General features: G+C 41.4%; 1 protein-coding gene across 5 annotated transcripts in view; it reads right to left on the bottom strand.

Annotated features, from left to right (window-relative positions):
* Positions 1 to 1,253: 1,253 nt before the first annotated feature.
* Positions 1,254 to 25,577, bottom strand: part of KIAA1549L (KIAA1549 like) — a 65,279-nt gene continuing 40,955 nt past the window's right edge. For 4 of the 5 annotated variants that reach the window (XM_027906173.1, XM_027906176.1, XM_027906174.1 and 1 more), the window contains exons 14-20: positions 25,262 to 25,479; positions 21,077 to 21,206; positions 15,706 to 16,053; positions 9,471 to 9,568; positions 8,971 to 9,116; positions 4,779 to 4,930; positions 1,254 to 1,556 (exon numbers count right to left, since the gene is read on the bottom strand). In XM_027906173.1, coding sequence (XP_027761974.1) covers positions 1,275 to 1,556; positions 4,779 to 4,930; positions 8,971 to 9,116; positions 9,471 to 9,568; positions 15,706 to 16,053; positions 21,077 to 21,206; positions 25,262 to 25,479 — 1,374 coding nt within the window. In that variant the 3' untranslated portion in view covers positions 1,254 to 1,274. The remainder of the gene's footprint in view (positions 1,557 to 4,778; positions 4,931 to 8,970; positions 9,117 to 9,470; positions 9,569 to 15,705; positions 16,054 to 21,076; positions 21,207 to 25,261; positions 25,480 to 25,577) is intronic. The other variant, XM_027906175.1, reaches the window with a different exon arrangement.

The following is a 25,577-nucleotide window of genomic DNA, read 5'->3' as shown; positions in this document are numbered from 1 at the left end:
TACCTTTAATTCCAGTTGACATCAAACACGCCCAAGACAACAAATTTTGCAACACGTTCAGTTCCCAAAGCTGAGCAGCTGAAGGAACTGAAAACAATTGTTCATGATCTCCAACTAGTTTGTACAACTGCAAAATATTAACTACTGTCCCATTCAACTGGTTTGATATTCTTTTGGGATTGGATTCATACCACAATGCAGTTTAACCATCAGTGACCTATTTCTTGCACAATATCAAAGTCAGCATAATTTCTGGCAATGCTCTCTTTTTCACATAACATTAGTATTTTTGTTAATCCACGTAACTGTTAAATTATTTACATGTTAATATAATAATTAGGTCCTCTACATTCAGAGCTTCCTAGGTGCGCGTTCACCATTCCAGTGTCATCAAAATCAACTGCAGCTTCAGGTAGCACTTTCTGGTATCACTTCAGTAGATAGCATTGTTTAAGAAAGAGGAAAAAAAAAAAAAAAGCACTGTGTTGAACAGAGGTTTTCTTGTCCAAGCAGGTGTATTCATTTTTCCAGGTTGGAAAAAGTCAAAGGTCTCAGGTTTACCAGCTTCACATGCATTCAGAGTGGAAAGTCTGATTATAGAGCAAATGTGAATATACTTTTTCATTTCTCTTGGAAGCTTTTAGCACCAATATCCTTTGTTGGCCCTTCGTGCGCTGTATTCTCTCATACTGAAAAAAAAAAGTCTCCTCCATAACTAATCAGTGGCACTGGTGGAACAAGGTAGCCACCAATTATCAAAATACCATTCTTTCACTTCTCAGCACTGTTAATAGGATGAAGAGAATCGGAGCTATTTACAGGACATTTATTTGGATTACTTACTCATCTTGAATTCTTTTGCTTTGAACTGCAGTCTCTGGAATGAATAGGCTGAATGACCCCACTGCCGAAATCAACATCCCTTATACAACGTCCTGCAGCAAACAATTACAGTGGCTGCAACCACCACGCCGACCACGGCCTTTAGCTGACCGTGTTCTGTGGCATTTCCTTCTTGAATCAAAGTTTTGGCATGCAGAAGTTATTTTCAGCAGCTCTACCTCTGGGCCTGCAAATGAAACCTCACGTGGAGCAGGCATGTTCAGCAGCACCTCCAGTGATGATGGGTCATAATACGAGAGCTAAGTGACAAACAATTGCATATGGTCGATCTTATCCACGTGAAACAGTTTCCTGGCAGCATTTCCCTTAGCTGGCAAGCAGGATTACACGTCTTCAGAGTCCCGAGATGCAAATACTGTGCACGAAAGGCGCTAGACTTGGAACTCAAACATATCCGTTTGCTTCTTGGCCAGCTTGGCCACTTCTTCTCTTATTGCCTTCACGAGGGCAGCCGTGGAAATGTTGGTGAGAGGCGCGTCAGAGGGGTCGTTTTCCGTCAGGCTCTGCTGGGAGGCTGCTGTGGATGGCAGAGGGGCCTGTTCCAGGCTGGGGTGCATGCCCCCCTGCTGGCTGTACTGCCGGGGCAGGCGTGACGGCGAGCTGTGTTGGTAGCGGGGCCTGGGGTAAGCCTCGATGTACCCAGGAAGGGGAACCTGTGGAGAATTGTAATTACGCACAGTTAATAGAGAACAATTGATCCGCGGTGCCACCTGCCAGGCAGCACAGACCTCCCCGGGCCAGAGTGGGACGGAACAGATAGGACCGTGTGAAGGGAATGCAAACCTCGTAATCCTCAGCTTCTGTTTACAAATGCTGTATTTGGCACGTGCCATTTGTGCACGTGTCCGTGCAGCAGGTACTCAGCTCCCAGCTGCGGCAGCAAAAGCACCACCACGCAGGGAAAGCACTGCGTGTCCCCATTTATCATCACCTCGAAAAGCCAGAGGGAAAAGGTTTTTGTCTGAAAGTGCGTTCTCTGCCTACCGTTCCTCCTGAACATTTCAGTTTTATGCAGACAGCACAACTACATGTCAGGACACCAAAAAGCCTGGAGCAGAAAAGCAGAGCTTTCTGATTCGCAGCCACTGCCTAACCCAAGTCAGCCAAGTCCCTGGTCCCACTTTTCCTAGCAGAAACACACTAGATCCAGATAACAGAGAAAAACTCAGGTATGCCAACTTGGAAACTCAAGACTGAAAAGAATGTTTGATTCTCAGAAGTATCAATATTTCTGGCTACATTTAAAAGAATTATGTGGGGGATTCCCAGTTTTACTCTGTTGTAATTTCACTGATTTCAGCCCCATGTTACACCAGCTGAAACTAAAATAATAATAATGTATGCCCTTTAGTCGCTGTGTGAGATTAAATTTCCTCCACAAAACCATGAACTACAATACCAATCTTTAGAGTACTCAGAAGATTTTAACGCATTAAATAAAAATAGTATTTCTATTTCCCCAAAGAGTATAAAACAGCCCTTAATTTTCAAGCAGGCTTTATGTTTAAAGCCTTGACCACTACAGGATTTACAGATGCTCTCTGCAATCTTGGATATCCACCAAGCGACAAAGAGAATGTCAAAGACGTTCAGTATGGAATGATGAGTCAAACATAGGAAGCAGGCATGATATGCAAGTGATCATTAGATCCAGGCACACCTCTGTTTAGTTTACAACAGATTATTCAAAAGATGATTTCAGTAGTACAACATGTGAACACACCACTAGAGGCCACCAGGTTACTGATTTCACTAAGCACTATCCAGCAGTCTGGAAGGTAAGTGCTTTGTTGGATACATTTGCCTTCTCCAAAAAAAAAAACTTAGTGCTTCAATGCTTACCCTTTAAGTCAGAAAATAACATATTATAGTAAATTAAGTTTCCTCTCTTCCCTTTTTTACAGTCCAGGCTAGTAGAAATGCATGAAAAATAAAGAATTTTAATTTTCAACGTACATATATCAGGCCTCTGTTCTTACTCGCCGTAAAAAAATCTTGAAAATATGATCAAGCAATAATGTAGAGGCTCAGAAACCAGAACACATCCAGAAACTCAAACCCTGAGTATTGCTTTAGATGTTTATACTTTTCAGTTTTATTCAGGCTTTCTGACCATGCTATGTCATTAACACTATCATCAGTTCCTCTAGTAATCATTTTCATAGAAAGGCAATTTCTTGACACATTTGCATTCACTGGGAGATGCAAATTCATTGTAAAAACTGCAGTGTTTGGCTTTACATTTTCACCTCTTCTACAACGCCACTAGAGGGATGAAAGTCTGAGAAACAAGAAGTTGTTGAAGCTCTGCAATGGGTAAGTGAAGTTAAAAGGGACATTTGTTTCCTTTGAATTCTACACTGTCACAGCTGTTTTTCAGACAGATTCTTGCATCCCTCTTCATTCCTCTGTGAATAGTCCACTGGCACTAGCTGCTTTTCCCACCTCTTTCCCTGAAGACAAGGTGACACTCTCCTCCTTCCAGAGGAAGGAACTTGGGGCTGGAGACTTGTTTTCCACTTTTGTGCAGTTTGTTTTCAGTCTCCACTTTTAGCAAGTGATATCTGACTCTTTTTTTGTAGGACTGCAGCCAAGAGTAGGGATACAAAAGGGGAAAAGAATGGAAGACAGTAAAATACTTTCTCTTATCTGTTTTGTGGTTTTTTATCTTCTGAAAGAAAAACTTTAAAATGGTTAAGATACAGAAGGCCTCCTGGATTTAAAATGTCAGTAAGGTTAAAAACACACACACAAAAAACCCCAAACAACCAAACACCAAAACTACGACAATAAAAAAAGGAAAATAATTTTTTTCATGCTTTAAAAGGCAGCTCTGAGAAGGAAATCTAAACAACAGCATCACAATCCTCCGGGTGTCAGGGGCACTCCAGCAGGTGTGTTCAGCTTACAGAGGAACATCTCTTTTATTTTCTTGACAGTTCTGCCTACAAATTCAGATTTGCATCTCAAAGTCACACTGAATTCTTTTCCTCACAGGCATCAGGAGCAGTAATAAAAGCTTGACAACAAACGGCTGCCCCCAGGAACATTTATATGACCATGTTGTCTCTTGCTTGGTTGCTCAAAGCCAACTTAGCCTTCAACTGCAATTCACTAAAATATTCTGTTAATGATTTGCACAAGGGAATAGAATGTATCTCCCAGTTTTTTTAGCCAAAGTGGTTCTGCATAAATACCAGATGTGAGCTCGAACAGCAGAATTGATCTTTTTTTCCCCCCTAGTGGAGAAAAAGCCCTACGCTTGAGAAATTGTTTCAAACGTGATAAATACTGCAATTCATTTTAGGATGTTCCAGCTTCATTTCTCTGAAATGTAGGTTTACTTTGGGCTAAAAATTACATCTGTTCCAGTCTAGGATTGTGCAATTAATTATTTAATTTATGATCTGTCACTCCAATCTGCAGGAGGACTTGAAACACTGCACAGCAGGGCTGCAGCAGCAGCACAGAGCTAGGGTTCTGGCTGTCTGGAGAGAAGCCTCCAGGAGGCAAAGATGCTGCCCAAATTTCAAACAGTACAAGGCCACCTTGAGAGGCAGCATCACCTTTCTCCTGCCACCTGCCTATCCAAATGCTTGACCTCTGTCTTGGGGAAAGAAAAATTACATCTAGCCCAGCAACTTTAAACAGGTGCCTGACCCTAACCTAGTAAATGATGGCACTCTCTGAAAACCTTGCTTACAGTCCACAGGAAGGACAGCTGAAGTATCTACACCCTCTCTTATGGCTTTTCACTACTAGACATTCAAGGAAAAATCATCAGAGTCTTTGCTGACTGCTTAAGAACTGCTTAAAACACCTCCTGTGCCAATCACAGAGAACACAAAGCAGTCAGAAAAAGCAGGGCTGCTTACTGAGTCTGCCCACTGCCCTGGCAGCTCGTTCTCTCCAGCGTAGGGCATCCAGGCCTGGTTCCTGTAGGCGGTGGGTGGCGTGGGGATGAAATAGCCCGTGAAGCCAGGTCGGTTTGCTGCTGGTATGGCAAACACTGCTGGTACTGTATTTCCTGTTAAATAAATAAATAAATAAAAAGAGTAGACATAATTAATAGCTGAGATTTTCAGGTACAGATTAGAAGATTAGTGCTAGGAAACAAATGGACTCAGTGGTGGGGTTTTTTTTGTTTTTAATTGGGGTTTTCAGGGTTTTTTTGTGAGAACGTGATCACCGTTGGTTGTCTGTAAGGCTGCCAACCCTCTGAAAAGAGCATCTCTAGGATGCTGTTTGAAATCATCTCTGTGATTGAAAATACTGGACATGGTAAGCTTTGCAGTTGTCCTTATAAACATGTACAGCCTTCAGGTACACACGAGGGCTTAGTCCTTACAACCTGATCCTTGTAATGAACTGATCTTCATCAAAACTTTGGATCATCAGAGAAAAAGCTTTTTTCCCCTCTTACATTTGCTTCCTTGTGTTCAGTTTTTAGCTGTTGTTACCATGGTTTTCAGTAGAATGCACCTTTCGTTCCACAGTCTTTCTTAACATCTCTAGGCCCAAAACCTACAAAAATGAGTGACTGATATGTTTAGCAGGCTGTACTCTCAACAACTCCATCATGGAACGTCATTGCTCCTCTAAATATGCCAGGGTTCTGCCTGCTCACCTCCTTTCCCAGGAACACTCTATGACTGCAGTAAACTACGCAGCTTCGATTTAAATAAGCATTTCCGAGGGAATCTGTTGACACCAAATCTGGTTTATCACGTCCTAATCAAGATGCATGCACAGGGATATCCAGGAAGCCACCCACTGAAATTCACACTCTAATTTGAGTGGAAGAAATCAGCCATCCTAGCATGAGGATCCAGCCAAATCTCTGGGTATGGTGACATCTGCTTTCAGGTGGGGTTTACTCCTGTGGCTCACAGAGATGCAGAGAACAGTGTGGTTGTTGCTGCAGTTACAGAGATGACCCACGGGTTACAACCAGGCTGTCTGGAAGACAGGCCTCGCACTCTCACTGTCGCCCTCGAGTTTTGCTCTCATAACCCCAGGTGTGTGCCGAGTTTGGAACAGAATATAAACATCTTGCCTGTCCAGTAAGTCTTCCTTCCTGCAGTGTCTATTTACATGTGGAGACAGACTCCAGAAGTGTCTACCACTACTACACTAAGGTTATAAAATCCTCATCCCTAAATCCTGGGTGGGAGAGCTGTGTATCACCTTTATCAGTCAGTAAACAAAGCACGTGCACAGTATGATTTGAGTATTCAGTTATATTATATAGACAGATATTGAGTATTCAGTATTTCACTTTTCAGATTCAGAATGCAACATCCTTTCTGTGAAAGCAGAAGAGGCAGTAAACCCCATAAGAACACAACGAAGCACAACTCAAACATTTTCACTGAGCAGTGGAAGCACAGTAATGTTACACAGAGGGACAGATTCTCTGTACTGGAATCAATGCAGAGAAAATACTCTCCCTTCCAACTGCACATCATTTGAACATTGCTTCTAATTGCTCTCAGAAGGTATGATACCACTCTGCTGACAAAATCACAAGATATAGGCAACCCTAAAATTCATACCGAGTATAATTGAATTAGCATCAATTACTGGCTGCTTCAAATATCTTCATCTGTCCCCCAGAATGTCATTTACAGCCCTGGCACATTTTTGCTCCTGAACAATCTACAAGAGGGTTGTGCTGTCTGCTCTGACAGATGTTGCAGACACTGCATGGGCTCGTGCACAGAGACAGAGAGGCTCAACCAGTGACATCCATCCCCAAAGCTTTGTTTGTTTGTCTCCACAAGCCCAGAGATTCATAGTTTGTCAATGATCTCCCTTGCTGTCCCAGGCCAGAAGTGCTCTGGATGCAATCAGGGCACGTGAAGAAGAGGGAAAGACATTTTGTGGCACATTTTTCTCCAGAGCAGAAACATACCATCTGTTCTAACGCTGTCTCCCAAAAAACCCCAAAACCAAAACTAAAAAAAAAAACCAAAACCAAACAAAACCAAAACAAACAAACAAACAAAATTGAAAGAAAAAAATGAGAGATGTTGTGATCCAAAATACGGACTAAAACCTCCTCTGTTGTGCTTTACATCTACACAGTGTTTCCTACTGTTAGGGACTAAGCTTTCATTTTGACTTTGGAGTATTGTGCCTTTTCCCCCATATCGGGCAGGATGCTGGAGCCAGCCCTAAGTGAAGCAGTCCACCCTGGAATTACTACGGACCAGTGGGATTTACAGTGTATGCCTGCACTGCAGGTAGCCACTGGATATCTCCTAAGGTTTCTATCCCAATTCCTCCAGCCCCTTGGTTTGGAAGGAGGTGGATGGGCTGAGAGAAGAGCTGTGGGCAATCCTGGTTCTTTCCAGGTCCTAAACAGCACAAGGGTTGCTATTTCAAAGGAGTTAGCAAGGCTGGAAATTAGTGTTCTTCAGACATGTATAGAGAAAGAAGTGGTGCTCCTGCACATGACACATGGCTTCTATATCAGAACACTCTTTTAATTTAACCGCAGAAAAATGAGCTATTATTCAAAATTGTCACTGTTAGATGATGTAATACTTTATCTTAAATTATCATTTCAACATCATTACCTTAGAGCTGATGTTGGGCTGCATGAGTGACACTAGGCCATTATTATTCCAAATCAGCACCTGCAGCAATGTTTCTTCAGGTACTGAGACAATAAAAACTTATTTTCATATCAGAACATTAGAAGCCTCGTATTACAGCTGCACTTTTCTCACAACTCTCCTTGTCTTTCCCTGCCTATATTACAGCCCCTGTAATACATGTCATATATGTCATATATGAAAGTCTCCTCCAAATAACTCCCAAAATTACTCTGGCAAACTCCAAAATATACACAAAGGTCACTTTGTCCCTTCTGAAATGCAGCCACTCTTCAGCAGCAGCACAACATACCTGCTTTTAATATCCAGCAATAAAATCCCCCCATCACTGGAAATGACAAAAAAGCAAATCCCACAGATCATATTACTGCACATGTAAAGGGAAGAGCTCTTGGTAGTGGGGGGCATGTTTTATAGCTTGAAATGTTTTAAAATGAAAGGGTGAGCATCTGCTTTTTTCAGATTCACATGCACCATTTTCCAGAAGGTATGGCAATAAGTGAGTGTAGAATGGATCCTTCAAACCTACTGTATTAAACTAATTGACAACACATTTGCATATCCACATTATTATTCTCAGTAAATGATGTTGAAGTCAATGCAGGTAATTATTACTTCTGAAGAAGCTAAGGAAGACATTTTTCTGGCAGATTAACAGAGCGATGTCTAATAAACCTCCTAATTTCAAAACTTTGAACTGACAATGTAAAATTCTTTTTGATTTTGTAAGCTCTTTTCTACAGCTCTTCAAGAAGAAGCTCTTTCAAGTATTTTTCCAGCTGTTATCCAGATACTATCCAAACAGTGTATCAGCTTAATCTCATTATTAAATCAATTATTTTATAAACAAAATTCACATCAAAAGGACCGGGAACCAATTAGGCCTTTAAAACTGGGGCTTTTAGACCCAAAATATTTTCTGCATTTGGGCAGGAACTTTATTGTCCAAAACAGGAGGGGTGATGAACTAACAGATTATTACCTTGGACTGTGCAAAAGCACCACTGACGTGTGTTTTGAAGGGAAGGGAACACATAAATTCAACTTGCCTCCCTCAGTAGCCCACTGTTGTGACAAGACTAGGGATTAAGTTTCTCCAGAGGAAACAGGGAGTCATAAAACTCATCCCACGTGAGAGGTTGGAAAACCTCAGTCTCTCACACGCTGTTCTTTATGTCCACTTGTTTTTCTGACTCACCAAGCAGAGCTGAGTGCCACTCAGCCTCCTTTGGTAGCACAACTTACAGCTCTGTTGTAAATCCTCTGTTTTCAAGTACTTGGATTGATATAAAACAGGTCTCCTTCAGCTGCATCAGGAGAGACCCCACCTAACACACCTATCTCCAAATAATCATCCATATTTGCTATATCCCATGCATTCCTTTGTATCCAAAATAATACAGAAGGCTCTCAAAGCAGCAAGTTGGGTCTGCATTGTTTTTTTCACCTGAGTGAAAAGCTGATTGATCAAGTGGACCAACAGACATTGGAGCTCTCGAACCAGGTGCAAAAGGTGTCTGATCATGATGTTGGGCCTGATCTGCTCCACTGGACTCAGGTATCCTCACTTTGCTGCCAATATCTGATGTAGACCTGCGCATTAGGGAAGAAAAAAAAGACACTTCTGTTGTTCAGAAGCATTTTCCAATTCACCCCTATCCTGTTGGAAGTCCTCACCGTGCAGAAAAGCAGGAGAATGACGGTGTGAATTATCTACCACACACCCTCAATCCAATATGCCATTATGTGAGCTGAGACTGGCTAATAGAAGAGGAAGATTCATTGTTATTTCTTTTTGTGTTGAAATGAAATAAACCAAATATGTTTCTAATTTCATGAGTGTGTTTTTAGAAGCACCTTTTAAGTGCCCCTTCAGGGTTTGCCCCAGTTCTCATTACAACAGTGGTTTTTAAAGATCATACCTAAAATAAAATAAAAGATAAATACCTCCTGAGAGAGGCAACAGCCACAGGACCCGTTCTGGGAGGGACAGGAGGGGGAGGAGAACCCATTACCATTTCAGGAAGCTGAGAAAATCTATAAGCCTGTAATGGAGAAAAAACAAATACTTTCTGAAACACCAGTAGATCTCAGTTTAATTAAAAACCTGAAGAAAGTCAGAAATTAAACACCTACCCCATGTGCCCTTCAACACAAAGCTAACTTTTTGTGGCATCAACAGCAATTGCATTTATTTGAGAATTTACAGCACTTTGGTGATTTTAGAACGTGGAAGGAAACCTGAACAAATGAATCCAGAGACAAGATGGAGTCTAATTAAAATAAAATGCATTAAGTACTGCCTCTGTGACATTTGTAACCTGCTGGCAAAGCAGACGTGTTATGATCGTGTGAGATGCAACAGCTGTTTTGGACCACAGGAAAAAGACCTCAGTACCTTCCTCCAGGAAGAAAGTATTTTAAAGCTTCAGAAAGCCTCCTCAGAACAGCATGTCGTGAGGCAGAGCCTCCTGTGAGCAATCCATATTTCAACCTCTCCCCCTTCAGCCTTCAAGAGATGAAAAGGAAATTTTTCACAAACCCCCCCCAAGCTCTGTAACTTTCTAACACGGCAACAAAGGCCTCAAACTGTTCTGAAAAAGCAGACTGATGCGGAGGAACACAGGACCAACCCACTAAGTCACAAAATTAGGCAACTTACCCATAATAATTCTGAGTTTCGTCACTAATATGTGTGAGGGAGGAGTAATCATGTGCAAGAAACCCATGGCACTCAAGAAATGACAGGTTGGGTAAAATTTCCCTTCTAAATTCTTTGTACTGCTATAGATTAGAGGCCATAATTTTGCTAAATATACTTCAAGGAATGGTAACTCTAATGTTTCTTCATTGACACTTTTCTTCAACACATCATGGGTGAGACTTTTGTTTTATTGGGTTTTGGGGGAGGTTTTTTGGGTCTTGGAGTTTTTGTTGTTGTTCGTTTTATTGTTTGGTTGTGATTTTTTTTTAAATTATGCTTTTCTTGACAATGCTTCAAAGAAATGCACAGGATTAAAGATAAAATCTAAGCAATAACAAATAACAAATTTTGGGAAGGCTGTCCACTATCAAGACATAGGCATTTTGACAAAAAAATGGAGGCCAGTGGTGGGACTTTGGCCCTCCAAACAAGAGGTATCTGGTTCAGCCAGAGAAACTCCCTCCACAAACATCAGAGAAAGTTAAAAACACATCCCCACAGGATGAGTCACACTCTATCTCCTGCCTGTAGAAAGAGCCTACAGGATTGATATGATTAGTTCAGACTTAACACCTACATTTAGGTTTGAATTTGGCAATATAAATCCCACACTGCATATCAGAAAACACTGCCTTGCAGTAATCATCTTTTAGAAGTTACACATTTAGACCATATCCCAATACCTTCATTCTCAAATACCTGCCCAAACTGGGTTAACAGAGAGGAAAGGTAATTTATCAAACACTGACTTTTGATGTCAGTGTCTCGAAGGAAAAAGCAATACAGACCAAGCATCTTTCTCCCTCCTCTCACTGCCACCCCTACTAAAGCAGGGAAGAAACCCTCAAAGGCATGTCTGTGAAAATAATTTTTTCTTTCATGCCACCTACAAAGTCTCCTAATATTTACTTTCACCACACTGCCATGATATTTAAAGGGTTTCTACATTTAGGTGGGGAGAAAGAAAACTAAAAAGGCACTGGCCCATTTCTTAGCCAGGGGTTGGAAATACTGCTTTTTAATGAAAGAACTGTAAAGAAAAAAAAAAACACAAACGTTATTTGCATCAAAGAAAACCTCAATTATATTTCTCCTACTAGTGCTGAACGTGAAATGGTCTGCAATGCCTCTCCTGCATCTCAGCCGCTGGCAGTGCTCTCACAGGCTGGGCTGAACACTTCCTTCTGGCTCCACAAGCCTTTCATCCCACATCTTGCTCTCAGCATGCATTTGTACCAAGTATACAATCCTTTTTATTCCCTCCATTTTAAAGGAATAGCACATATAAGATAACGTTTCAGGGGGGAAAGTGACTCCAGACGCTGTTTAGCAGGGTAGGCAGAGACTCCGAGGTAGATCTGGGTTTTCTCTCGTGTGTGTTAGTGGATGTGCTTTGGAACATGGACATCAAAGGAGGTATTTTAAGGGATCACAGTTGACAAATATGCTGCGACTTGCACTGAAAATTTGGGGGAAAAAAGCAAAATAGAAAAATCGAAGTGTTTATTTTGCTGCTTACACAGGAGATGAACAATCCTGAGCGAGTGGCAATATTTTGCTAATGGCTGGGCAGAGAGAATCACATTAAAGTAAAAAATCCCATAAAAAGATCTGTTACAGCGTGCTGAGGAGCAGTCATTCCTTGTGCTGAGCTTCCTCATACACCAAGATGGTTATGAGAGGGAACTGCCATAAAATTTCTAGAATTTCTCCAGTGGGTTGGGGTATTAGTGTTTTTTTGCATGCAACACATAAATGAAAAAAAAATGTGCAGAAGCAAAATTAAATAAAAGTTTTACTGCAGAGTCCTGTTACAGATTTAGATGAGCCCATAGGTTCCTGGCTAACCAGAATGATTGTAGAATTAAAGTCACTTCACTGAAATTCATACACCATTGTGAATCTAATCAGAGAGGGGAAAAAAACCCCACAACCCAGCTGATTTCACAGATTTTCCTAATTTTACTCTTCAAAATGAACAATCCCAGCTCTCTCAGCCTGTCTTCACAGGCCAGCACACAATAACTATAGGCTAAAGCAGGAACTCTGCAGTTGGCTTTAGGGCTACATCCCCCTGGTTGCAATATTTAAATGCTCTTACCACCTCCAATTTGGGTGAAATTATTCAGTGTTGCCTTCTAATTACAGAAATATCCATCTCCTTACATCTTACCATGCAAATTAAAAGGGCAGCGTCTTTGTTTATTCACGGAATGATTTAACTAATTTGGTTATTAAATTGGGCAGTGTCTTTGTTTATCACCGAATGATTTACCTGATTTGGTTATGAAATTGCAATCTGGGAATAATACAAACTTCTTCATTTGGTTTTGCTTTAATAGCTGTCTTGTTTTGTACATAGCAGCTGTTACTGAAAGTGGCTGGATTTTGGCAAAATACCTCACTTTACCCCTGTTGAATGAAGAGAAGCTCTGAGGACGTGGATACATTACCAGCCACCCAGCCTGCAAGTCTTGGTCATCAGTGTCTGTTTATGATGCTACATCTCACCTTGAGACCCAGAGCTCTGTTTCTCTCACTCCTCACTCCAGAGCACTGAAGAGGAGAGATGGGAATTGGTCCAGCCATGTAATAAAGAGGGTTTTCTTCCCTGGTCTTAGCTCTGGGCTTGACTCAGCTGAGCAAATTTCCAAAGCAGTAATATGATCTGCCAAGATACAAGGCTGGCTTGTGTCACACAATCAGCACTATAACTCCATCCCCCAGTCACAGCACACCAGCTGGATGGCAAGGACTCGGCCAAGTGTTACTCAGCATGTTTTTGGAGGCTCCAGAACAACCCTAAGGCTTTGCATTTCCCTAGCTCTTCTCTGCCTGGAGAAGGCGTGAGCCCCATAAGAAGGAATCCTGTTCTCACAGGTCTCCCAATGGGCAGTTTGGGAAACAGGCATTTCCTCACAAGAGCCACAGATAATTTAGGTATTAAGATTAGCACGTAAAAAAACCTCCAAACAAACAAACAAACAGAAAAAAACACACAGAAGGTCTCAAAAGGGAAAAGGAAAATGAAAAAGAAGATGCATGCACACTCTGGAGAGATACACAACTGCTTGATGGGGGGACTAGCCAAGAAGCTGACTGCAAGAAACCAAAGATCCATACCTTGGAAGACTCCTTAAAAAACACAGACCTGAGGAGGGGTCCTGGACAGATGGCACAAAAACTCAGGGACAGAGGCCAACACTGAGATGGACATTTGCATGCAGAATTTTTCTTTTTTGCTGTTTTTCTTTTTTTTCCTGTTTAACACTTTTGCTTGATAAAGGCAGAGCATGTCTGTGCTAGAAACCTTATGCAGCACTTTTATCACCTATGATGTGCCTTTGCATTAGGTTTTATAAAACCTAAAGGTGCATTCAAGTGACTGGAAAGTCTGTGGGATCTTGCAAAGAGTTTAGTCTAGTGTGTAACTGGGCTGTGAAGAGCCAGATCTCTGAAGGGAGTAACTCACTGAAGACTTTTATATTTGCCTTGCATCTAAAGACTCAGCAGTAAAGCCAAGGTCTGAGTTTGTTCTGTATAAGCAGGCAAAATGTTCTTGAATCCACATTTCAAATTATAACAGCATTGTTAATGTTGACTTTTAACTGCCACTAAGAACTGAAGTTTAAAAAAGGGCAAAAGATAAATAATTCTTGGCTTGTGGAGGTAACAACATCCCAGTGCACAGGCACCTCTCATCCCTCAGCTCACTGAGCCTGGACACCTCCTCTAGATGTTGTCCAACCCACTCCCACACACTCCCCATCAGAGCATCTCCCTCAGAGCTGCTCAGGAGAGATGTCCCAGACAGGCAATCAGCTACTAAGATGTAATTCCTCCCTGTTTTTCCTACCCACAGGTGACTCTCCCTGCACGTCTTGTCTGGATATTTTCAACTGCAATCCTCCATCCCCATCTGAGGACAAACCCGAAAATGCTGCGTGCTCCTGAAACTGATATGCAGGAAACTGTGCATTACCAGCCCTCATCCAAAGCCCAGCAGCTCGTGCCTGTCTTAACCTGTGGTGATCAGCTACCTTCAGGGAATTTAACACTATCTTGAGAATGCCAGAAAGATAAGCAAATGCATAAAGATCCCAAACGTGCAGATGATTTAGGGCAGTCTTAGATAACAGTGAATCATTCATCAAAAAAAGTATGTCTATAACATTTTTAAAAAACCCCTCACCCCATAGTATTTTTCGTTTCATAAAGATTCTTTGAAGTGTCCACGTAAATTGACTCCCCATTAGCTGTCTCTGGAGGTTTTAATTGAATTCTTAACCATAAAATATGATTATATGCTGCAGGAAGTTCACCGGACCGATTTCAAAATGCCAGAAATAACTATTAGCATGATTTAAATAGCACCAGCCTGAACCTTTGCAGGCAGTGCCACTGGCTTTCTAGTATGTTCAGAATAGTTCAGAGGCAGCATCCCTTAATGTATTTTTTTTATTGTCATGGAAGGATGCCATGGTAATGGTTATTTTGAACTGAGGACATTTTTCTGCATTATCCTCTTATTCTAGCCAGAGAAAGGGACTCAATTTGAAATGCAATCTTTAAAAAGAAGCCCACAAACATTTCTGACCAAAAAAAAAAAAAACGCACCTAAAAATGGACAATTTTCAGATTAATATTGTTAGATGGTCTATTTCTCATCTGAAAGCACGCCTCTCTGGTTTAGATTTGTACCTGATACATAAGAAAATATGTTACTGAGTTTCACAATACCATGTGTGAGAATTCAGGGGTAGTTTCACAAGCCACGAGCATGCACAGTGCTGCTGTGACTGCTGTCTAGACACCTATAAAATTCCATTAACAATTTCCACCCACGGACTCAAGCTCTTAATTCATTCATTACTTCTGTGAGGTAAGGACACGTTAGCTGCAATTTGAGGCTAGAAAAATGAAGGATAAAGAATGACTTATAAGGTCAACCAAGAAACCCTGGAATTAAATCTTCCCTAGAGTCCCAAGCCAACAGCTATAACTGCGAGGCTGCCAGTACCAGCCCACATTTCAGGTCACTCTATTACACCTGCTTCACTCTCTTGCAATGATGGACCTCTCCAGTGATGCAGAACTGTTGATGCTTCACACCCAGCTGCTGACACAGCTGTTCCATGAAACCACGTTGTTTCCTAATGCGTATTCAGTGAGAGACATGCAGACAAGTTTTTGATCTGTTGAACAGCCTGGAGCTTAAGTGCAAGCCTATTCTCTCGAGCACAATTTAGTCAAGACAACCTTGCTGCTAAAACAGATACTGAGACTTTATGGTGTTATTTGAGTGGCTGCAAGAGATGTGCCTGGGTAAGCATATATGCATACGCCCCACTACTCACAGTTATGAGCAGATCTGGTTTTCAGCACGTAAATGGGACTACTTTAAAAAAAGAAAACCAAAAAAAAAGTGTCTCAGAGTAGAAATACCTTTACGATATTACAGTAGGAAGCTTCACTTACTGGTCTTGGTAAGCTGTACTGATACATTTCTGGTCTGTAGGTGGGTACCCACTGTACCCCCGCTCTAGGCCGGGTCATGGTGCCCGGCGCGCTGGTCACCACCTCCGAGTAGGGCAGGTGTGGAGCCGAGCCGTACGAGTCCTGCCTGCTCTGGCCCCCATGGCCTGCAGAGGCCAGGCTGAAGGCCTCTTCCAAGAGCATGTGCATCTGCTGCCGAACCTCGTCAATGGAAGGCTGAGAACTTAAAGTTGAGGTCTCCGAGTGGCCTTTGGCCTGACGGGACCTGCTGTAATTCCGGGGCTCGTTGACACGGTCAACATTTGTTTCTTCTATAATTTCGGGCTCGGTCTGTTGGGGGGAATAAAAGCACGTATATGTAGAAAGCTTTACAAGACAGTATTTGTGCAGCTCCACAAAACATTCTCAAACACAGATGTAAACACATACAAAGTCGGGAACTGTGACAACGGAGACTCGTGATAAATATTGGAAAGGAGTGATACGATGCAGGGGAGTACAATAGCCTTTTATATCCTATATTGTTTGCTGGGAATACTAGCAGGGACACTCTGTAGCAGATTAAATTGTCAATGATTCACTTAAAAACAATTGGAATTGATGTTTGAATTCTTTTCTTAGCTGTAGTATCAATGCGAGCACAACTGTGCCAGGAAGAGTATGGTTCCCTAAATAGTGCCATCACTATGAAGGACCCCTTACAAAGGGACTGCTCATTACAGCTACAGAGACTGAAATTTCTTTGTTCATTCTCTCACATTAAGATTTCAGAAGAATTAAAAGTTGAGGAGTTTTTCTGAACTTTCTAATCCACCAACAATGATGCCCCAAACTAGGTCCTGTCCCCTGCAGAGAATACCCTGACCCAGCTCGGTCATCTCACCCAGCCACCAAACAGGAGTTACACAGATATTTATGCAAAGTTAACGTGGGAACAGCGAATGAAGCACATACTCCTAACGAGCAGACAGTACTTGGGCAGCTTAACTTGAAGGCTTACTCCTGGGGTAATTCCTTCTGTACAGGAAAGTGCAAACATAATTCACCTCCCTGATTTTTTTGCCTGTAACTCCACGACAGAAAGAAATCATCATGCTGTAAGAACCCGACAGTGAAAAACCGCATTCCATTTATATTTTCCAAGATTAGTTTCACAGCCCATAGTTTAAAAAATATGTATTTTAAACCAGCAACCTAAAACAGCAGCTGATTCCTTATCATTAAGTATCTGTAGGATTATCCTAATACCGTTCAGGATACTAGGATAACTGGAATGAACAATAGGATATGTACTGTCTTCTATATATAGCATGAGGTTAGAACTGTGCTAGCGTTTAAAATAGACACAAATAAAAGAATACAACAGGATGTTCTTACTAAAAATTCCAGCCCTATCCTGATGGTTTTAGTCTTCTGTGACTCCTAGTGTGGCATATTTTTTTTTTTCCATCTAATCATACTTTTCTACACCTGAATAGATAAGCAACTGTGCCCCCAACCTTTTGTAAGCTATAGGACAATCATAATACATATTTTTCCTTTTCAGAGAAAAATATCAAACTGACTTTCTTCTTCTGTTATCAGCCACTCATAATAGTTACACTGCCAGTCTAAAAACTGCTAATAAATTTAAGTAAAAGATTCATTTGTTTTCTGTGTTTTAACTACATATTTTGTATTTAATGAAAATACAGCAGCAAACGAAAGAAGAAAAATTATAACAACGATGACTCGTTTGCATATTAGAATCCAAATATAGCTTATATAGTTATGTTTATACAGTATATTATCCAAATTCAAGACCACAAACCCAGCCTCAGGCTTCCTAAGTGATACACACGTCAAACCAGGGGAGGGAGAATGTAACTGCACAAAGCGAATGAAAAAACTTTGTAGGAAATTTTCAGGTAAATTTTCTTCCTGCATTTTGATTCCACTGTTGTTTGTGTTGTTACAGTAAACAAAAATCAGGTACATTTTAGAAGCCTGGCTATAAAATGCAATGGTAATTTGTGTAAGTGCGGCCAAAGAGTCTATAAAGTCATCCTGTCCCAACTGGGGGATTAATAACCACGGTTCTTCTATTCCCTCATGCCTGTAAAAATGTCAGTGAGTGGAATCCCACAAGAGACCTATGATGAAATAAATCAGGTTTTCTACAACCCCTTGGTGAAGCCATTAGACCTCAACAGAATGTCTAAAACACACTGTACGAATAAAAGATGCATATTAGCATCTTAAGTTGGTTTTGACTGATCAAAATAAAAGCTGACATGAAGATTTTGGAGGAGACTGGTGATCATTTCTTCCCCTCAAGTTTTAATATATATTTCAATTCACCCTATCACTTTCTGATGTGTGCCATTTGCTTTCCTATTTACTGAAACAAATACATATCATAAATAGATGCCACCATATTCACTAATGCAACCACTACAAAAATCAGGATATTGTTCAAACACAGTGACTGTACAATAGAAGGAACTAGAGCTACATGAAGAAGGGAAAAAAAAATTCCTATACTGAGAGACAGACTTTATACACTTACATAATTCTGCTGCTGCAACTCTATCAGAAAAATTCCTGATGTGAACATTAACCCATGAGCTTTTTGAGGCATTGCATTAATTTAGCTACATCAACAAAATCATGCCAGTGAATTCTCTTCTATAAAGTTCTCTTGGATATGTATAATAGGGTCATTTTCTTTCTTTTACACCAAAACCAGCCTAAATGTTTTCTGCTAAGGTATACAGCTCATTAGCAGTCCAGAAGTTCTAGAGTCTTTCATTATGGCTTTTGCTCCACTCTGTTGTCTTTGAACATGTTGAAAATAATAAACATGTTAATAAAGTCTTCTTAATGTAATTCCAAGATGAAGATGAAGATAGCAAACCCCGTTGGGATTCTTTAAAATTGAAAGATAGATACTGTTCACTAGTAATTCATCTATAAAAGACTCTATAAAGACAAATAATATACTGAAAACATGAAACAGTAGAATGTACCTGCCAAAATAATACAGAAAGCTACATATTCCACATGGACATATATAGAATATTATATCTTCACATTCATATCCTTACCAATTTTCAGCTCTGAGAAACAGAACCATGATTCAGAGAACTATCATGAAAAACAATTATATAGAATGAACTATTTTAGAAAACCATAATAGAAATACTAGATATTTTTTATTGAAGAGGATCCCTATGGTTGTGCATATAAGTCCAGCAAGTCTTAAGGAGTTTTATTAAAGAATCTGGGGGATCCTAATCTCTTTTCTTTACAAAAAATTATCACTGTGCAGAAGATAAACCTCAACATGCCCAACAACATGGGTTTACTGGTAACAGCTCAAAAAAATCTATTTCTTAATACGGAAAAAAAAAATCTCAGGACATGAAGACAGTATCAGCCATTTGATTATTAAATTTAATTATCTGGAACTGCTTATAAAATGCAAATTTCGCTATTCTTTGGCAGGACTTGCTGCTAAATAACGTGTACTGGAAGATATTAGAGGAGTCTGAGAAGGCTGGGACCTTCAAAACGACAAACTGGATGTCAAAAACTGGTACTATATTCAAACCAGCCCTTTCTCAGAGCCCTTCCTCACCCTTTTCCAGAGGTCAGATTTACAGGGGGGGATTTAGTTGCACCACTGGTGAGATCCATACGAATTCCACGCACAGATACAGCTCCAAGTGCCCACCCGTGGGTATCCCGGGAGACGAAGCCCGTCAGCCACGCAGCAGAGCTCTGAGGAACCTCGAACGTGAGCGAGGGAAACCAGCCCACGCTGCAGGCTTGAGGCTTGGGAACTCAATTTCAATATCCTGTCCCATTTTTTCCCCGTGGCATTTTTCTGCTTGCAGGCAGGAAATACATTCTGAGTCAGGAGAGGTGCACTGCAGTGAATCTGCAGCGCGTCGGGCAGGACCATTTTATGTAACACATCAGTTAACCAGACCGTGCCAGGGACAGGTGGCCCGACTGCAGCATTAAAAGGGAGGCAAAAGCAAATTTTTTTTTTTTTTTTTTGATTCACACAGATCTCAGAGTTTGCAATTACTCCGCAGGGCACTTCGGAATCTGCATAAGCTCATTAATCCACTTGCAAGGTTTTTTTAACAAATTTTCTTTAAAATACGTTTTACATACAGTATGCACAATATACTATATTATTAAAATCTGCTGCAATGCCCCCTCTCTCAGAATGTTTTCAACACCGATTTCAGGAAAACATCCCCTGGGAAAAACTAGCTTAGCATTAGTATTCTAATCCCTCAGAGAACAGTGAACGAGCCATCCCACTGCCACGGCCCAACGTGACTCCTGCTGTCTGACGTGAAGTGTCCAAATGCAGAAAATCATTTAAGGAATCTGACAACCGCAACATGCCCTGAAGAATTCTCTGAAAGACTTAAACTTCCCTGAAACATATCCCCCGACCTTGGCACTTTACTTCACCTTGCTAAAAAAACACGCTCCCGGCAGCTGGCGGGGTTGAACAACAAAGCCCCACACAAAACGTTTGTCATCTACGGAGTTCAGAGGATGGACAACCACAGGTGAACTTCCCTGCTTTCCAGAGTGGTTTTTCTGGGGACTGGTCTTCAGGGCTGAGTGAGCTACAGCAGTTTGAAAATGTAACGAAGGATTGAAAAATTCTACATTGCCCCAGCGCGGGGTTGATTTTCATCCTCATTCTGGGTGCACGCAATGCCAACTTGCACCCAGTGTATGCTGAGATTGCACAGGACAACTCATCTGCCTTGTCCTGGCTGTGTGAGCTCCTTGGACCATAAAGCAGCAACTCCTCTGGCTGGGTTTGACATTCAGCTACGCAAAACTCTCCCAGTTGTGAGGTAGCAAGAGGACAGTGTCTGTCCCTAGGGGATTTCCACAAAACACTGACATCGGGACTTAGGTGAAATCCCCAGAAGTCGGTTGTTCATTCTTCTGAATCAAGAGAGCAGCTTCAGGCTGTTCTTCAGAACAAACAGGGCATTTTAATTGCAATGAAAAAAGCTCAGTCACGTAAATGGCCACACACTTAGAAGAACTACATAAATTCAAAATTCAGCATTTTGGTAATTAATGAGTTTCAGGGTAAATGTTTTGCTTGCATTTCAGACCGTAAAATGATGTACAGTGATAAAGCACATAAAAGAGTCTGTGCTTTGAACATCCTGAGGAGTTTTTTTCAGGTTGCTGAGTGCACATAAAGTCCTCTAACACTAAATATCCCGTGACAATCTGGTTTGTGGCTTATCAATAGTTTCCTGGGTTTAGGAGTAAGATAAGACTTTGCAGAGAAAAGTTCACTGCATATATCCAGTAAACTTACATCATATCCACTGTTGCGGATTCCACGCCTCGGCCTTTCTCGAGTCACAAGAAGATCCATCTCAGTTTCTCCTGGGCTAGGACTGTTCAGAGACTGCCTGCTCCTGTACACAGAGTTCTTCAGTGGTTGCCTAGAAAACACGGAATGAGAAACCAGTAAATGAAAACAAAAATATGACAGGCATTAGTCTTTAATACTTACCTTTATTCTGAAATGATGAGGTTCACAAAAATACCACTTTATTATTGGATAATAATATTTCTAGCACTTCTCTATATATGAAGTGCTAGAAATCACTAATGTTATTATTATTACATTTTTTTACTGTTAAGAAAACGAAGTTATGTAAAAGCCATGGATATCACATGCAGGAGCTTATTAGAAGAAATATGCCCCAAGAAGATATCAGGTACCTTTTAACCTCAGCTGATGTGATTCAAATTCATTTAAAAAACTACCAAAAATTACAGGACCTCCCACAGACATAGATGGGGAGCAGAAATTTGGATGCTGATCCTGAGCAATGAGAGAGAGAGAGAAACAGAATAACACTCCACCAAAACAAACACCCAGCAAAGTGAACAGGAAGAGAAACAGTGGGAGGAAACTGCTGGCAAGATGCTGGTTTTAAATAGCCAGGTTGATAACTGGCCACAACAACTTCCTCAGGGAGCTGTGCTCCCTGGGATTCAGCTGCTTCCAGCACAGCTCTGAGCAGCACTGGGGCCAAGAGCTGCTCATCCTCAGGCACTGAGCTCTCACCACTGTGTGCATCTTTTAAGAAGGCTATTTCTAAACCAGAAGAGTTGTTTTCAATACTGTATCTGTCCATTAATCATTTTCTTTGCATGGTCCCACTGTAGATCAGTAACAGATCAAATAATGGCATGCCAGCCTCATTTATTAACACAGTTAAAGCCTGACACAAAGTTATCTTTGTCTAGCCATGCTATTTTTCTGCTTTGTGCAATTGTTCCATTCAGAAATTACAATTAGATCAGGTCATCTGGCATACTCTCTGTGCTAATGCTTACACAGGGGAGCTGGCAAGGTTCATAGTGAAGACAAGTCACACTGTTACGTCTGAATTCACACCTTCAGTCACTTCATGGTTTAACGTCTCCAGAGCCGTCAATGGAACGAACAGACAAGACAGTCCAAATGAATTCACTGATAAATAATTCTTCAGATATTCCAGATTTGGTTAACGGCATTTTTTTGCCTTGACGGATTAGAGCAGCGGAAGCTGTTTTGCAGAAATCCAGAAAGTAGGGCATTTACATGATCAGACAGGATAAAAGGTAGGGAAAAAAAAAATATCGATTTCACGCTTCTGATTAAACAAATTACTCAGGCACACTCTTAGTTTAAAAAGGCAAGTTTCAGAAACTTCCGTGCGTGACCCTTGATGACAAATCACCGAGCACGTGTGTGAAAGTCCCAAATGCACTGCCAAAGCAGAAGACAAGCAGAACTTTTGACAAAAGTTTCCCCTACAAAAATAATACTGAATAAATTCAAGTTCCTTCTCTTGTTTCTTCCTCTGACTATAATGTTGATATTACCAGAAAAGGGGGAGAACTAGGCTATGCAAAGGCTAATCAGATCTGACAATCTCTACCTTCCTACACTGAAGGTCTCTAAAATTTCATGTTTTACAACAGGTCCATAAATACTTAGTTGAGGCAGTTGTGATATATTTTCCAAGGGTTTCAAACATACAGCTCTGTAACACATGCAGATTCTTGACCTGATTACAAACTATTAAAGAAAATCCAAGAATAGTGCATATCATCAGTAGGCTCTTAAAAATTACCTTGAGATTGCCAATTACCTCATTTAAGAGAGTTTTGCTAATGAGAAAGGAGGTATGAACCGTAACAACTGGCATTCAAATGGGTTAGCAAGTGCCTTCTGGGAACACAACTGGAATGTTTTAAAACATTACTTTTGTGGTACGGAAGGCTGAAGAACACGAAGCAGTTCATTCTGGAAAAATCAAATCATTTAGCAACAACGTATTGTAAATCACTTTTAAATACAATTTAAAAATCATCCAAAACACAAAGGTGATCTTGAGTAATCAAGTGTTTCTCTATTTTCAGATCTATTTTGGAAATGTTGTAGAAAAAAAAAAAAAAGAAAATTAGGGACAAGTAATTGTCACGTGTGCTGCAGCATTCTTGAGCTCACTTCCAGGTCCTGGTGTGGAAATTTTAGCACAGATTTTTTTGCTTTCTTTGTAAACATCTGCAACGTCTGTGGAGTTCATTATGTGTTCTGTGCCTTTCCAGAAAGTGCAACAGAAAGGGTTTTCTCTTCCCACGTAGGGATACAGGCTATACATTCAGCAAGTAAACGCAGCAGCCAGCCCTTCACGGTTCAGCTGCACACTGAAATAGTTCCTCCCCTGCAGAACACCTGCCTTCAAGCAGTTTATATCGTGCCTGTGATGCCCATCTCAAATAGACTGCGACATGTTTACACAACATGCCGAAAAAAAAAAACGTATTCTGGGATCTTTCGGCACGTTGGCACGTGAGCAAACAAACATCAGTGCATTTAACACTAGAAGGCAGATGGCCAGTTTTAAAGCTTCAGTGTAGTGCTTGAAACGTTTCCTGTGTGGCATGTGACACAAAACAAACACCCAAAGCGGCGCCTCGATCCGTCACTGTGTGCACGGCTCACAGTCACATCGAGGTGTTAAGGAAACTTTCCAGCTACCTGCACTAAATATGTTCCTCAACAGATGTTCCTGGTGTTCCGTCTGCACCTTCTGGACGGGGGAGTCCAGAGCAGGACTGCCCTGTAATGAGGGTTCAGTTTCTTACTTTTTTCAAAGTGCACAATAAGTTGGAAAACTGCACAAGGAAATGATGCCCCAGGTCCTCCACCAAGAACATAACAGGTGAGTCAGCATCTTTTTCCTTCAGTGACCAGTGCAACAGTGGGAAAAAGCCCATCAAGGGCAGCATCCCTCAGTCATTTAACCGTAGACCTGTAGCAATCCATCTGATCACAGATTCTGCCCATATTCGGAGCCAACACTACTTTTGTAATACCCATTACAGTCTTTTTTATCTCTGTGCCCCAAGGGTAATCGCTGAAGTTGCTCTATAGGCAACATCTGTGTCACTACTGATGCTTTGACTGCAGTTGATTTATGCTCATAGGAGAATTTTGGTCTCAGCTTTCTAGGAGATGGGATACAAGACTGCACCTCCAGGCATGAGGGCCACTTCCAGAGGAAATGTACTTCAGTATCCCTTTTTCTCTCAGGGATCAACTGCTGTTTGTCCCTGATTACAGTAAGAACCAGAGCCCTCCTGGTACGAGGTGAACTGGCAAACCTACTCTTTTGTAATCCTTCGCACCACTGCCACACCTCAGGCAGAGGAATCTGTGCCGTTCCTGGGGTAGGACTGGTGTGATCTCCTCTTCACAGTATGGCAGTTTGTGCCTCAGAGAGCACCAGCAACAGAGCAGATCCACCCACCCACCCGCCTCAGGAGGCTCAGGCAGAGTCAGCATGTGCGCTCCCCCCTCATTTCTAAAACGGGGAGATGAACACTACTGGTGTGCCATCCTCACGAGACAGCAAAGCGTTAATCAAACATTAGTACTGTTATACAATATGCCAGCCTCACATCACAGATAAGCACATGATGATTCCCTGCTACAGGCACAGGAAGATAACCAGTAACAGGTAATCGCAACACCTCACAGATACTGTCTCTGCAGGAGTTACTCAAATACATGCACAATGTACTGGTTCTGTTTTCTCATGCCTACAGCAATAGTAATATTTAGGTAAAAATAATGACAATGCCACCACTGAACTTTGGAAAGCAACAATTTCAGATGCTAACTTAACTTCCAGTCTAAAATGCACTCTCAGTATTACCAAACGTGTTGCTACCACTTTTTCTGTTTACCTTTGAAAATGACTCAGAAGAACCTCCAACAGTTCCAAAAAAACCCTTTTTTTCATCTTTCCATTTGTTTGGTTTTTAATTACATTGCAGTTTTACCAGAGGACAGGTTTTGCATGGGTTGTATGAATTTTCTTTATAAAGCAGGAGGGACCGGTGACCACACAACAAACAGCTGGCTCATTAAAAACTGACTCCCTGGGAATCACCTCTCCTACCAGATGAAGAAACCGCACATGAAAAGCCTCACCTGTTCTTAGGCTCAGCAAATGGAGACGAGACATCTGCATCTGGATCCAAAATGTGGTCAAGCTCCTTCTGGTTTTTCTCGTACATCCTTTTTCTGTCTGTCAGCCCCTTGCTGTTGTCAACCTGCGGGAAATCATAGTAGCCCTTCCTCTTGGCTTTCAAGCGCAGCTTGTTGCGGTAATGTTCTATATCGGACTTCTGCTTCAAAGCCTTGTTCACCTAAAAGGCAAGGGAGATGTTTGAAGGACGGTGGTGGGCTGGCTACTTCCAAACAACACTGCCAGGGTGTGTTTGATGCTCTGCATGTGTCATCTCTC

Source organism: Empidonax traillii, unplaced genomic scaffold, assembly GCF_003031625.1.
Source record: "Empidonax traillii isolate 1590-97213 ecotype Southwest subspecies unplaced genomic scaffold, ASM303162v1 scaffold1256:size278899, whole genome shotgun sequence".
Lineage (NCBI taxonomy): Eukaryota > Metazoa > Chordata > Aves > Passeriformes > Tyrannidae > Empidonax > Empidonax traillii.
The sequence above is the reverse complement of the archived record's forward strand: the minus strand, read 5'-3'. Positions and strand labels throughout refer to the sequence as shown.